A 16,006-nucleotide genomic window follows, 5' to 3' on the forward strand; every position below is an offset into this window, starting at 1 on the left:
AAGCACGCTGATAATGGCTGTTACTCTGCACTTTAATGGCACTTGGTTTATCAACTTCTGAAGGACGAAGGGCCCTTGGGGTTGGCCCTGCTGGGGTTTCAAACTTGCAAAGTGCAGGCTGGCATCATGGATCACTTAGCCACTGAGCTGCCCACTCGGGCATGAGGTTGCATTCATTGGCTCTTCAGACAGGGCACTGGGAGCAAGCAGATGCTTAGGTTGTGGGTCATAGGTTAAAGGAGGTGCCCTATTAGTATGGGGCAGTGGAAGATGGGAAATGGGTCTGAATACAGACCCGCCTCCGTGAAGTGTCATTCGTCCTCCCGGTGATTAATGTTTTGGCTTTGAGGTTTGCCAAAAAGTGAACACTCTGGATACGCCTTTGTTGTAATTGGTTTCCTCCGCTGTCATTTTAATGGATCCTCTTAAAGGTCCGGGATTGACTGAATAGTGCTTGATCAAGCACATTGGGGCACATTAATAATTATCACTTGCAGTTGTGTGGAATATATGGCTCTCCTTTATTCATTCATACTTCCAAAAAAGGGTTCTCTGGCAAAGGCAATGATCCCCAGGTTCCTATAGGTGACTACAATACAAAGGTGATCAGGGCCCCTTTTTAGATGGACCATACATTCAACTGTGCTGCTACAAAATCACCTTCACTTATATACATCTTTATCGAAACCATGTATTGGTTGATCATAATCCTATTATAAAACTTAGTGCTTCAAAATCTAAATACAGAAAAGGTATGTATAGTCCTATGCAAATGGGCAAATGCTTCACACTTTTCATAAATTGGTGTGATTTTGCCCCTTTATTCGTAACCTGTATTGGGGCTTTTGGGGGTGCATTTGACAGGGGACAGGCCAAGCCACTTGGCTTTGGCCATATGTGTTTGTATGTCCCTGAACAGTGGCGTCCTGTGGAGTTTGTATCTGTTTGGTGTAGCGGTGCACCGTGTGTAATGCTCCTGGAAGGGGTGTTGCTGCACGCCCTGCAGTTCAGAGGAGGCGGGATGCGCCATTTTGAGTGCCCTCAGACGCATACACTCCAGTGAACGCGTATGTTGATATCCCGGTGCAGTCACCGTTCCTCTGGTATAACTCAGGAGGTGGGGAGTGGACTCGTGGGATACCGTGTCGCACGTGCGAGTGACGGGATGGGTGTTGCTGCCCCCTCGCCCCCGCCGGCCTTTACCTGTCGGTGGCGGCGGCGGCATGCCTCGGGATTTCCCTGCTGCACGGGCAGGCCTCTGTATCGCTCCGAGGTTCTGGGCACTGTAGTAATTAAGGTTATCTACATCTCCCGCCTTCCTCTGTGTAGGCGGGAAAACCTTTCATCCCCGCCATGCAGCGCTTATCAAAGCCGTTAAAATCAAGACATTCTGGTCCCCGTGTCCCCCCCCCCCCCACTACCCCTCCCTGGGTAGGGCACAGGGCAGGTGTGTGGCGTCCTCATGCAGGCCGCCTGCCAAGAAAGTATCATTCTGTATAGCGTGCAGCTGCGGTGTCCGCTGTGTTTAGCCCCTCCTGCACCGCCCCCACCCCCCCCCCCCCGTCGCAGCCTGGATAGAGCGCACCCATTGTGTCTGGAAAAACAAATACGGCCACCTGAAGCGAGGCCTGGTCTGGTGATGACTCCAGTGACCCCAGTGTCCCGGGTCGCGAATGTATGCAGGTGGATGTTGATGGGAAACGCCCTCTGTCTTCAGCGTTCCCGCGGAAAATAAATAACTCCGAGGCAGAAAGTAAATATTGTTTTTCACTGTGCAGACGGGCTTAGATGGCATGACAGGGTGCTGCTGCTGCCTGCCCGCGTGCAGACGAGGCTGGTTTCGGTGGGAGGTGCATCTCTAGGCCCAGAGACCCCGCAGGAGGTCATGAACATTGCCGTCATCATGTTCTATATGACCCGAGGCAGGGCTGTTCTAGGGGTGGGCGGACTAGGCAGCCGTACGGGGCCGAAATGGAACTGGCGCTTCAAAAGCAGGCGTGAATCAGCCCTTGGACCGATGGTTTTACCCAGTCTTCATACACTAATCGGCAGCGCCGCCCCCACATGCAAGTACAGCATAGCCTTTGTTCAAGCACCCTAGACATTAGTAGCTCTGTGCGAATGGAGCTTAACGTGGGCGGAGGCGGGCAACAGCAAGGTGTGACCATCAGTAAACAGACCACGCCCCGGAAAGCGAGATAAGGGCAAAGGAAATCTTGGAATTGAACGAAAAACAAAAGAAATTGGGGATCAAAAGAAAGACAAGTAGAGACAGAGGGAGAGAACACTGGCATATGTAAAAAAGTTGAATAGAAGGTCAACAGGAAAGAGCAAATGGTGGACAGAGAAAGAAAGATGAAGGGAAGGAAATATGTACAGCAAGGAGGGCATGAGGCAGTCTAAAAGAGAACAAGGGGCACCTGAGATGAATGAAGGTCGACAGGTGACCTAGGAAGGAAACAGCAGAGGAGGGCAAGTAAGAGAGACGGGGAGACGGGTGAAACATTTTAAATATGCACTGACAGTGCTGTGCGGCGAGGCAGTTTGTGGGATGGAAGCGAGCTGCACAGACATGGGATTTAGTGGTTTGCCGGGGCACTATTTGGCCTTGAAACGGCCCCGACCATAGAGCACAGCATGCTTGCAGTCCCAGTCATGTGTTTACACCAGCAACATCGCCGAATCCATGAATTGAACCGAGTGGGCGAGCTACCCTAATGGGTGAGAGCTCTTCAAGGGAAACTCCCCGTCTCTTTAACCAGTAATTGATGCTTCTTGCGTTCCCTTAAGCTCTCCTTTGTGTTCGTAGGTTCTCTGCTTGATTCTCTTGCCACCAGTGTCCTACTCAGGCTTTGAACCCGTCCCACGGTTCTGGTTGCCTAAAGTACTGTGCTAGCAAGCAAGTCCGGCACTGGCCTGTCGGCACAAGCTAGAAACCTCCTTACTACTCAGTTGGGCCAGTTTGCGATCTCTGCCACTGAAGCAAACAAAATACTTGCTCCTCGTTAAAAACCTGCAGTTTCTATGATGTTGGTGTGGAGGATGTGTTTTTAAAAAAATCTCTTTTCCTTTAGTTGCGATAACCCACCTCCAAGAGCCTGAGTACCAAACTTTGTAGAGCATTTCCCTCCATTTCCCCACATTTGCCATTGGCTGTCCCTAGCCCCTCTTTGTTCAAGCCGTGCTTCCAGATTGATTCAACCATCGACAAACGCCAGTTCCTCCACGCCCTCCTGTTTCCCCTCCAGCCGCGGTTGCCCCTACATCTCTGTCGAGCAACTCGGTCCTTTTCCCACCACTGCCTTTCCATTTCCCGCTCCTACTTTTTCCTTGTCTCCTTTGTTTAGCCCGCTCTATCTTGCCCTTCCTCATCGATTTCCCCCCCCCACACCCTCTCCCACTGCACAATGCAGTGGATGAAGTTCCATTGTGCATTACTCACACACCGTTGCTGGCCACTCCTCGAGCGTCGTTTCTGTGAGCTCCTCACATGGATGAACCTCGGGGGCAAAACACATCTGGTATTGTTCAACATTTTGGAGAGGTCTTTCTCTTTGGCCATCAAGTTGTGGTTCCGTGCTGCGCGGCCTTTAGATCATGACGTAAGGATGCATTCTTGAAGCCAAAAAGAGGATATCCCCCACTCCCAATGATAGTTGCATATGCACAGATCCCACCTGTACCTTGGTTCTTGAGTGAAATCCCCTGTCGAAGAGCAGCAGCCGGATGATTGTAGACCTAGCCCACCCAGAAAATGGCGTCTCCCATGCTCCTGGGTTACAACAGTTCAGGGCGGCGCTCCTGCCATTTTGAAAGCGCGGGGAGCAACCTCCCCTTCAAAAGCGGCAGGTTTTCTTTGCATCCTTACAAGCCCGCCTGACTCCGATCCAAGCACGCCTTGGTTCACGATGAGCCTCAGCGATAGCTTGACGGTGAAGCCGTGATGGCCCTATTTCTAGTGACCAGTTTGAAGAGCGCCCCGCAGTCTGACGTGTCTCCTTGCGCTTAAATAACTGTTCATCATGTTCCCATCTTCGTGGTGCTCATCCTATCAGCCTCTGAAGGATGAAAGGCTGAGTTAGCCCAGCTGGCGTTGGAATGACTGTCATGCATAGCAAGGAACCAACTAAGCTATCGTACATGACATCATCATTTTATTCAGAAATGTAGCGCAGAATCCCCTCTCCGCGACTCTAACTTGGTTCTGCTCGCTCGTAGGCACATTGAGAAGTTGTTACCAGCGAGCAAAGTGAGAGGGTGGCACTGGTGATCTGAGGGTAGCTGTCACGCGGTGGTGTGGGGGGGTGGAATTCTAGAGTTGCTGGCACCGGCCACAATTGTATGTGGTAATGACACTCGTAAGGAATGTAAATGATTTGTAATTTATGTAGCGTTTTCACCAAAACACTGTACAGAGGAAATATCTGTATATAATTATCACCCAACCAAAGTTGGCACGAAGATCGCACACAGATCGCAGCAGCGAGTGCTTAATTCGTGGAGCTATCGTACCGGCTGTGTAGACAGCGTGACAAAATGGAACTACTTGGAACACTTTAAGCAAGAGGTATTCAAACCTTGTTATGCTGAATAAAAATGCTTGAGTAAAAATGTTGTTGCCGAGCCCCCCCCTTGAGAAAATGTTTTGTTGCTGTGCCTCCAAGATGCCAGATCTGCTTACATTTTTCTTTTATAAGCAGTCCTTGTACTGCCTTTTGGAAAAGCCTCGCCCCCTCCCCCCTGACATCCTTCGGGCCTCCCCATGGGGGTTAGCCCCACAGTTTGAAGACCCCTGCTTTAGGCCCCAGTTATCAATCCAGTACTTTTATCTAGCATCTCATTATTAGCCTCAATTCCCTCAAGCACCCAGAGGCAATTCGGTGCGCAGACTGAGCTACACAAGCAAGTGAAGTCATTCACTCAGTGAATCGTTTCTGTAGGTATGGGCATGTGTTGGGCAAACTTGTTTGCTGCCTTTTAAATGACGCCTTGCCAGCTGTGATCTGTGTCATTACGACTTGCTCCTGCCAACGTTTCTGTCCTTGAAGATGACTCAATCAGTGGGCCAAAAATTTCAAAGAAATAAATAGCGGTGCAAAAGCTGAGTTGGCCACGTTCAAACAAAAAAGATGACAAAATACTACAAAACTGCTGCCCACCGTGGGAAGGAACTTCGCTTGGGTATGTGCGCAAGGACTTCGTAGGTGGGAGGAGAGTGCTGGGCGAATCGTGGCCGGGCTGCAAGCTAATGGCAAGATTTCCTGACAGGCCAGGTCCCCCAAAAGGCGACGGTGCTGCGCAAGGCCCAAGCGGGGTCGATACGGTTGACTTATGCAGCTGTTTGTACGCTCTTTAGTAGCCCTCTTTGCCCTAGTGCCTTGAAAAACTCATCACAATGCCTCGTTAGGCAGCGCTTTTAATCGCTGGAGTACATTTTACTAGCCTGATGAAAGTTTTTTTGGTTGTTGTTTTTTTTTCGACCCAATGCATTGAAGGAGCTCTCTAAATATTCCATTCACCCCAGCTCATTTCAGTAGCTGAACCATTGCTTTTAGTATAGCGCTTGGCTGGGCCCCCAAAGCCTTCTCCGCCCGGTTGTGATTGGCCTAGAGTGCATTGCGCTAGCTGAACCATTGCTTTTAGTATAGCGCTTGGCTAGGCCTCCAAAGCCTTCTTCTAGTATGGCGCTTGGCTAGGCCCCGAAAACCGACTTCTAGTATAGCGCTTGGCTAGGCCCCTAAAACCTACTGCGGCCTGATGTGATTGGCCTAGGAAATTCTTTCCTGGGCTGGTGAGCACGCGGGGAAGCTGGCTGGATATGTGCCCGGCTGTCTATCATGGGGACCCCCGAACTACCCCCCCCCTCACACACACCACTCTAAATATACTTCTACCAGCAGTTTCAGCTTTGATGCTGGGGGCCCTGATGCAATGTAGTCCGTGATCCCGTGCAGAGGGACCTCGCGTGGAATGCCTAGGACTAAGGCGTGCCGCGGCAGCTCTCTTTGTAATGAAACTACACGTGTAATCCAGGCCCCCCTTTTAAAGCAGACGAGATCCCATGTTTAAACAGCGGAGAACGCGCTCGGGATCGGCGCTACACAGCATTGTTAACGCAGGGGACGCAGAACCCGATTTAGCTGGGCTGGACATTCTTGAAGTGGGGGAGATACGTGGAAGCCCGTGCTTAATCCTCATGGCGGGTTGGGGCTTAGGTCTGGGAGTGCCCTGAAATAGTTTCCACCCAGAAGCAGACTGGCCGACGCAGGAGCCTGAAGCTCCCCGGGCAGGGTGGAGCCTTTGAATGCTTGACTGGATTGGGCGGGAGTTGGGTGCATGTGGGGCAAATTAATCTGCCCCAGCCCAGTTTTTGGGAGGCACTGGTGGACGAGTAACTAGAATCTACCGTAGGCCAGCCCTGATCTGGTCCCAACCTCCCCTGTCAGTTTTTACTTTCAGGTGACTTCACAGTATGATTGGTGGCAGCAAGCAGAAGGTACACTTTGATAAGTTGACTTCTATGAAGGTGTGTTTGCGTCTCCGGCCTGTTCATGGTCCATTGTAGCTACTTTTTTCACAAACTCCTTGACTATGTTGAGTTTAAGGGGCGTACAGTTTGCTTGCCCTGCATGCAGCTATTCTGTGACCACTCGCGTCTAAAGACGGGGAGGTTGAAATCTTGCCTGGAAGAACTCGTGGCTCTACTAGACTACTAGCCAGCAGAGGTGCTAGGCACGTTAAAGGCTATTAACAGGTCAGCTAGTGTCCATCGCAATGGCCGTCGTTTTATTAAGCTCCCAGCCGTTGGGGGTGGAGCTGTCCATCTGTCGTGATCACCCTGGCCTGCAGGTGGCACACCGACCTCTGCAGCAATATATTAACCGAAGGAGCTTTTTAGTGGCTAAGACATGAGTAATATAGTCAACTGTTTTTGGTTCCAGGGACACAGATTTGGATCTAATTCTGGACTTCTCATGCTCACCTGGTTTCACAAGCGGCAAAAGACAATTAAGGTTGTCGTGTGGGCAGTGCTGGAAATGGAAAACATTTATTGGGGGAACCGTCACTTCTTAGGAGGGGCGTGGTGGCGCTTTGGGAAGGAGGTGGTGGGCCTCGGCCAGATTGTGCAACCAATTCCCTATATAGAGCTTAATCCTGGCGATTTGCATACAATCAAAGAGCATTCTGGGAACAACATAATGTCCACAATTTTAAATGTTTAACATGTATTATAGTAATTAATTAAGAAAACCTATTGAGAAAATAATGGACTCTTCTGTTTTGATTGGTCACCATATTTAAACTAATAAAGAGAAGTCTGTAAAATGCAGGACATATATACCAGTTTGAACAGCAGCAACACTTTGTGAGGCTTGAGTACTCGATCATGTGGGAACACCTGATTTTGTATTTGGCCGGTGGGGGGAGAGAACTGCCTAAAGGTGGGTGACACCTGCAAAATGAGAGAGCTGCGTGAGTTGAGAGGTATGACTCTGAACGCTGCTTGAAGAGTGAGCTGTGAAGTGGGGGCAGACTGCACTGCACTATAAGGAGAAGAAGACTCCTAAGTCTTCTTAAAGAGGTCTGCTCGAGGAGGCACAGGATCTGTGCGGGTCGCCTGGGACCCACTGGGTGTGGAGGACGGAGCGGGGCTTAGGCAAGACATTATGCTCCAGAGTTCTTGCTACCGCCTCTGGCCTGCTGTTGACTGCTTGTGCTGGAATCTAGTCAACCTCATTTCAGACTTTCGCAATGGATTGGGAAAATTGCATGCTAACAAATGGCAGCTCCATTGAAGTCCTTGTCTTGGACGTGTGGAAGGTCATTGTAATTTTAAAACAGTAATTGCTTGTATTTTTTGAGGCCTGTGATAGCTTTTTCTAGTTAGTTATTAATTCGCCCTTTTGGAAGTGGATCGACGTTGAATACGTTTTTATAACAGAAATTCCTCTCGGTTTGTTTGAAGCCTTTTTGTTTCCCAGAAGTTTTTTGTGTGGTGGTGTAGCTGAGAAATCCAGGTTCTGGGACGGGGACGCCTCTGTCCAGCAAAACAGAACAGCAGTGAGGGCTAGTCGGATTCTGCATACAATTGAACACACATTTCATTAATCCAAAAAGGTTATTCTCACAAACACCTGCGCCACAGAGGATTGCTAGACACTGGTAGATTGGTTGAGCTTTGCTGGTCAATATTTGTGCAGGCCCTTTAAGATGACACATGTTTCGGCACATTCGTCTGCCTTTGTCAAATCAGGGCATTAGCCTTGTTGCCCTTGGTTATCTTCTGGGGCAGAGTATTCCACATATACTTGTCCTGGGTTACATCCCGCCTCTGCAAAGTCCATCTATTGTGTCCATTCTCTAGAGAATATGCCGAAACACGTGCCATCTTAAAGGGCCTGCACAAATATTGACCAGTAAAATCATTTTTGAGCAAAGCTCAACCAATCTACCAGTGTCTAGCAATCCTTTGTGGCGCAGGTGTTTGTGCGTATAACTTTATTGGATCTATACATACATAGTTGAGGGACACTATGTCACCGTTGATTTCTTCACGAAACATGCAACACCTTGTCGAATACGACAATATAATTTCAGGGCGCTGAGGTACTCAAGTTGGTATCCCCGAAAAAGTGCTTCTTAAACCTCACACATTTCATTAATAGCGACACTCGCTAGAGGGACATCCCTAGAGACTTGAAAACATTATGGAAACGTCAAATCAGATTTTCTGTGCACTTTTTAAAGTTTATGAACTTATTATAAAGCGTGATCTGGTCATCCAAAAAACACGAGCCTATGCCAATTTCAACCTAGAATATGGACATGTTCCATTCCCAATACACGTGGGGGTTTAGTTGCTGACAGTGTGAGAAAGTGAGTTCTACGTTCGAGTGCCAGGCGCTAAAGTAATGTGTGCGTAGGATAACCGTGTCCACAGGAAAGCGTTGAGGTGCCAAATGACTTCAAAAATGCCCTAGGCATCAACGGGTCCACTGCAAGCCAACGGGAGGGTCTTGGCTGGGAAGTGGCGCAATCCTAAAGCGGGCATTCAACGCCGGGAACATCAGCGCGCTTCTCGCAGACCTTCTCCAGTGTCTGAAGGCAAAGCAGGGTTACTGCACGATGCCTCCTTGCCAGCTCCCACGAGGAAAGGGTAAGCTGTGCCAGGGTCCATGTAGTGGACAGTAAGAGCCTACACATGGGCAGAGGGCACCAGACACAGGGGGGCGAGGGAGCGATGACAGAGATGGGGTCATGTTTCTCCCTTGGCAGCCCAGTTGGGCTTTATGTCTCTTCTTGCATGTGGACCCTCTTATATGCAAAAAAGCTCTCGGTGACCCGTCTCGTACCTAGAAAGATGCCCGTAGAGTAAGCTACCAAGCAGGCTCCCCCCGCAGAGTCAACGTGCAGAATACTTCGCAGCCCTCAACGCAGGCGCTGCAGCCAGAAAGCTGCAGGGTGTTGCTCCAACACCTGGCAACACAACGCTGCAGCTACACAACGTGTCCGCGTGCAGCTACCGAAGCCCAGCACCTAAGCGGTCCCTCGCAGCGCGCACGAGTGGGGTGCAGGAGGAGACTGTGCAGTCCCCGCAGAAGGCCACTCTAGGCGTGCATGGCCTGAAACCCATACACCACACCTGCCTACTTCTCGCAGCACATACCACTGGGAACAGGCTCCTGCGCCAGGCCCACTTCAGCAGGAGCTGGGGAGAGCGGCACGCCTCGCACACACTACCACACAGGGACATCCATCCCTACCTTTCAACCATTTAGAACCCAGGTCATCACCTGGCTACTGAATAAATAACCTATACCACCTTAGGTCCTTGGGACACCCCACATACACACCAGTAGGCACTCACCATCTTCGCACGCCCTTTGACACAGCCTCTATAACCCCGTCCCCCATGTACTCACTTGATATGTATTGCGAAATGCTCACTTTTGACTGCTCTGTATCTATTTTATTGTATACTTGTAGACTGCTTAAATTATACACCTGCCATGTAACCGTCTTCTTGAACGCCCATATACCCCTGGGTCCGGAGCGCGTTATAAATAAAATTATCAAACAAACTAGACCATATTATTAGATCCAGTACCACAGAGGTGATTACAGGGCGGTAAGCGCGGGCTTTACGAGAAGCATAGTGGCCCGCCACCCAGAATCTTCCCAGCCCAGAGCTGGAGACCCTCCAGAACCTAATGCGCAGGCCCTGTGCTTTCTTCACACAGAACAAACATTGAGCCCTCGTTGAGTGGCCCATGGTCTGGTAAACGTGTGCAGTTCCTCCCACAAGTCTCTGCTTGTAAAAGATAACCCGTAGATAGGCCACGAAGGTGGCTATCAAAATATTTGCTACAGCCCACTGACCCCCCCCCACCCCCGAGGTATGACCTGCAGCTGCCAACTATTCCACAGAGAGGTGCAGTCGTGCAGTGTGCCATCCTTTGTACACAGGTCAGTGTACTTTTTACAGTGAAACTCATCAAATTCGAAAATAATTAAAGCTGCACGTGCGTTTTTATACCCAATATCTTGCACACATACAGGAACTACTCACTTCATCATCCTCAGAAGGATGAACTTTTGACCCAGCTCTGTTGGTATTTGAACTGGCTATTGCAGTTCACACATAGATATGTGCAGCCGGTGCTTTGACCCACTGAGCTATTTGATAATACAGTTGCATTGGAATTTATCACAGCTATCCGACCGGAAATAACTGCACCTGGCTCAGTTATTAGTCGACTCAAAACGTTTTGATGAATGTTTGTTCTTGTTCTGGATGGGTTAACAGTTGCCGCCGGTGGGGAGCTGGGGTGGGGATGTCTGGGGCGAGAGACCACCTGCCGGCCGGGAGCATGTTGGCTCTGCAAATGGAAAACCAAGACGAGGAAATGGCCTGCAAACGTTTCCCAATAGCACGTCCCTGGAGGAGTGCCCTCAAGGAAGGAAGCTGCAAATGCGTTTAGGATGCAGCAAACAAAAACACAAAAATATCTGCTGCGCGCAACGTGTGTGGATGTGTCTGATGAGGGCCTAGTCCCTTTTGCCGCACACACCACAAACGGAGCCATCACTTGCCACTGCAACAAAAGATGGCGCCTTACCCAAGGCAAATGTACATGTACAAGTAAAGGGGCCGGGCCTCTGAGCCGCAGGTAACACTTGGATATTCGGAGTGGGCTCTAAACCCACTCAGACAGCCCGCACTGTGGCTTTTGGTGCCACACTTTGTACCCAGCCACATGTATTTGATGGCTACAGAGGGTTTCCTTTCTCCTTGGCTTTTCTAATGTCCCACCCAGGCCCTACAAATATTCGGCACACTGCATCTTTTACGGGTGCCCAGGGTGCGGTGACCCTAGCGGTGGATCCATGGGGACCCACAGGCAGGTGGTCCACTAGCCCCCCGTGGCCCTCTTGGTGTTGTCTGTGTAGAGGGTGACTAATGTGATGGGATTATATATAGACATTTTCAGAGTAGCCACCATGTTTTCAGCTTTTTCCGGAGACAGAGAATTTTGGGGTAGTTGTGGCCTGCCAGGCCTATATAGCGCGCTGATGTTGGTTTGGTGGCTGATGTTGGTTTGGTGGGTCTGTCATTTTTTTCACAATGTCTTTGTCAATTCTGTGTCCATTGATTTATGGCGTTTTTTTGGCAAGAGTTTTCTAAGTGTATCCTTAATAATTGGTGCTGTGAAAGCCATGTCTCTTAACAATGTACCCTTTTCTTCTGTCTACAGACAGCAGTCACCACCTCCGCCCGCCAGCGTACAGCAGGCCGTACAATACGCTGCCCAGCAGCCTCCATGACCGGCGCTCCACCGTTCCCCTCTCGGAGAGCCTCCGATTCCACCCGCAGGCCAAGGGCAAGAACATCCGCCTGGATCCCCACTCCCGCCGGGCCTCTCGTCGCAACAGCTTCTGCAACGGGATCACGTTCAGCAGCCGCCCCGTCCATCTTTACGAGAAGGTGCGACTTAAGCTGGTGGCTGTCCACCACGGTTGGAGCGGGGCCCTCCGCTTCGGCTTCACCGTCCATGACCCGGCGCAGATGGGCAGCGACGAGATCCCAAAGTATGCCTGCCCTGACTTGGTAACCCGGCCAGGCTACTGGGCTAAGGCACTGCCTGAACGCTTTGCTCTCAGGGACAATGTGCTGGCCTTCTGGGTTGATCGCCATGGCCGGGTCTTCTACAGCGTCAATGACGAAGAGCCCATCTTGTTCCACTGTGGGGTCAAGGTCACGGGCCCTCTCTGGGCTCTGATTGATGTCTACGGGATCACACAAGAAGTGCAAATCCTAGGTGAGTTCCACCCATGAGTTACATTTTTCAATGTGGTCATGATTCCAGGCAATCTATTATTCCTATATGTTTTTTCTTTTTTTTAATACTGTTGCATGGATGTTCAAAATGTTTGGTCCGGTAGTTTCAAAGGTCCTCATTGGGCAGTAAGTAGGACATTTGCTAACTTTAAACTTTTTTGTGTGGTTTGCAATAAGAGGATAGCTCAGGGGCAACGTGCTCGCTTTGGAAGCAAGACGACACGGAGCAACGTAGGTTCGATCCCCGGGTTCGCGCTTAGAAACCTCTGGGTATTAAGCGTGTTATAAATAACCTATCATATCAATGAGGAAGAGACTGCCGGGAAGTAAGGCAGACAGGGATTGGTTTTCAAAATCATAAGAACTGACTGTCAAGGGTAAGCCAGTAGTAAAAACAAGATCAGGAATACAGACCCCTCAGCAGCTTCCACAGACTGAGCCATTGCTATCCTGCAGGCATTGATGGTGCTATAGGTTTCTGCTATTTGACCGACGTGTGGTGGAAGCCTTCTCTGCCTGACCTTAAGTTTTCACGCTAGCGGGAAGTCATAAATAAAATGGAAGTTTAGCTCCACGGTTTGAAACATAATGTCAATGTTTCCCCTGTAAATGAGTCTCCCTTACCCGCAGTGAGGGGCGTGGAGGCGGGTTGGCACAAGAGTGTACACAACATTTAAAAGTGAGACGTAGCTCTTTAAAAGGGATCCGCGCTCTTGTAGGAAACCAGTGCAGGGATTTATGAAACGTGGTGGTGGGTCACTTCATGAAAGCTGAAATGTCAACAGAATCGCAGAATGTGTAACTTTTTGAATACATTCAGCTTGATAATCGGGAATTGCCAGACATTTTTTTTATTTATTTTTGATATTTGTAAGGCGCCTATGCATCAAATAATGTATCAAGGCACCACAAGACAAAAAAAGGGGGTCGGGGGACATGGGAGAAAGATACAATACTGGTCCTAATAGGCCTTGTGACATTCGGAATGTGCAAGTGCAGAACCAGAAGTGCATGCTAGGGTTGATGGGAGGAGGTGGGAGGTCCAGTCTACGCAAAAACAAGTGCTAAGGAGAGAAGGGAAAAGGGTGAAGAGGTGGGGTGGGATGCAAGTGCTAAGGGGAGGCCAGCGGGCAAGTACTAGGGAATGCAGGTAAGTGCAGGGAAGGCGGACCTTGTGGGGGGTGTGGGAGAGTGAAGGAGGAGGAGCAAAGGAGGGACTTGAGGAGTTTCCGAAACTTAAGGAGATCTGGCTCAAGCTTGAGAGGGGCAGGGAGACAATTCCAGAGGGAGGCACCTGCATATGAGAGGCATCTACCCCCCCACTCTGTGCTTAGAGAAGCATCTGATTCGCAGAGAGTTGGAGCCAGTAGACAAAAGTGCTCAAGCAGGGCGGTTTTAAGGAGAGATAATTGGATGTAGCAGGGTCCCAGGCCTCAGAGAGCCTTGTGGATGATGCAGAGGGTCTTGCATTTGATCCTAGCAGCAACCAGGAAACAGTGGAGGGAAATTAGGGCTGGAGAGATGCGGTCCCTGGGCTTGAGGCCAAGAACAAGTCCTGCAGACCTGTTCTGAATTACTTGAAGGGGAAGAAGGGAGGATGAAGGAAGTCAAGCCTAGAGAGGACCAGAGCTCTGGAGACATTGAGTTTCTGGGGGAAGGCGGCGAAAGGGAGAATACCTCTGAGGAGGTGCAGCTGATAGTGGGCCTTCTTGGCAAGGTCCATGATGTGAGGAGAGAAGAAGAGAGAGGAATCAAAGATATCACCAAAGTTCTTTGCCTCACAAGAGGGTGATGGGAGGGAATCCATTTAGGGCGGCCAGAGGGATGGAAGGGAGTGATGGAAGGTGGGAGCTGGGGTCCTAATGAGAAGGATCTCAGTCTTACAGACATTAAGGCAGAGATCATTGGCAGTACACCATGACTGAATAGCAGTCAGACAGTCGGGGATCAGAGAGGAGGAAGAGGAGGGAAGCTTGAAGGAGAGCTGTGTGTCATCTGCATAACACTGGAAGTGAGAAGAGAAGGAAGAGATCAAGTGGGCCAAAGGGGCCAGGGTGATGTTGAAAAACTATGGCAAGAGGATAAAGCCTTGAGGGACCCTGCAGGTGGAGAGTCGTAGGGGAGAAAAAAGGGCCACGTTGAACCTTAGAAGGCTGGTAGGAGAAGAAGGAGGTGAATCAGTCCAGTGCCAGGCCTGTGATGCCCAGGTTGTCACAGAGCCAATTAGTCAGGATATCATGATTGACTGTGTCAAAGGGAGAGGAAAGATCAAGGAGGATAATAGCGCATTACAGCCGTAAGTAAGTAAGTAACGACCAAGCCCTTACAGCAGTCAATTTTGGAATTAATTAAAGATACAACCACCACAGTAAGGTATGCTCTTCTGAGAAGACGTAGTGTATAAAAAGATTTCAGTCATTGATTTATCTCGGTGTTCAAGTTGAGGTCCTATTTTCCAATAAAAGCCCACTTTCTTGAATTTGGTAAGTCAAGTCACGTAGGGAGGGGATATGATTTGACCAAATCTTTAAATTTGTATTTTGGTCCCAGAAGGATGAGCTCAGTCTTATTTGGATTTAGTCAGTGCATTCTCCAACATCCAAGATTCAACTTAGTCAGGACATTTCATAGATTCATCAATGCTGGAATTAGGTCCATCCACTTTTAAACTGACTTGAGCATCGTCGGCATAGGCCTGGTATAGTAGACTGTGTTTAACAAAAATGTCATGAAGTGGTTTGACCTATATATTAAAAAAGGGGGACAACCAAGATCCTTGAGGTATCCCACATAACGCGAGTCAGACCGGGACTGAAATGGACCTAGGTTAACCTGCTATGCCCTTTCGTCTCGGAAAGAGCAAAACTATTTCGATGTGTGGGTAGAAATGTGAGCAAATTGCTCTAGTCGTTGAATTAAAAGGTCATGATTGACTGTGTTGAAAGCAGCTGGAAGATCGAGTATGACCAACAAGGTCATGGCCCATTTGTCTGCTTGCTGGAGAATGTCGTCCCAGACAGTGAGTAAGGCAGACTCAGTGCCATGTCTGGGGGAGAAGCCGGATTGAAAGCAGTTGAGTAGGACATTTTATTCTACATACAAGTGGAGTGGAGGTGAGGCTACCTGTCCCAAAATCTTCAAAAGCCAGGGAAGTCCTGCCACCGGTTGAAAACTTTTCAGGACTAGTGGATCCAGAATATTTTGTTTTCATTACGGGAGATATTATGGCTATGTTTATTCTTGTAGGCACAGCAGCTCCTGTGAATGACTTATTCACATATGAACTAACGATACCTGCAAGGGAATAAGTACATATTTTACCTGTAAGTGCAGATACAGAATCTTCCATGTGAATGCCTGATGGAAGTTTTCTAAAAGGATAAGAAATCTCATCAACCACAACCCTTTGAAAATATAATTGATTCATAATTTGAGTCTTACATAACTTGTAATAGGACTGTGGAACCTCCATAGCTATTTTTCAACAATCTATGCAAAGCAATCGTTTTTTAAATATCTATAATTTTGTAATGAACAGTAATCCTTCAGAGCAGAAGAGTGCTCATATGAGATATAATTGTGAAAAGCTATTGGATACAGAAACGATTTAATGGAATAGTTTCTCGAGACCATATTGGCCTTCTTGTTTTGCTGTCTAAAAAACCA

At 49.1% G+C, this 16,006-nt stretch overlaps 1 protein-coding gene across 1 annotated transcript in view; it reads left to right on the forward strand.

The window, feature by feature from the left end:
* Positions 1-16,006, forward strand: part of NEURL1B (neuralized E3 ubiquitin protein ligase 1B) — a 129,589-nt gene that overhangs the window by 69,367 nt on the left and 44,216 nt on the right. The window contains exon 2 of the mRNA XM_069651377.1: positions 11,757-12,320. Within this exon, the coding sequence (XP_069507478.1) occupies positions 11,757-12,320 (564 nt within the window). The remainder of the gene's footprint in view (positions 1-11,756; positions 12,321-16,006) is intronic.

This window comes from Ambystoma mexicanum, chromosome 3p (assembly GCF_040938575.1).
Source record: "Ambystoma mexicanum isolate Mex_15411 chromosome 3p, UKY_AmexF1_1, whole genome shotgun sequence".
NCBI lineage: Eukaryota > Metazoa > Chordata > Amphibia > Caudata > Ambystomatidae > Ambystoma > Ambystoma mexicanum.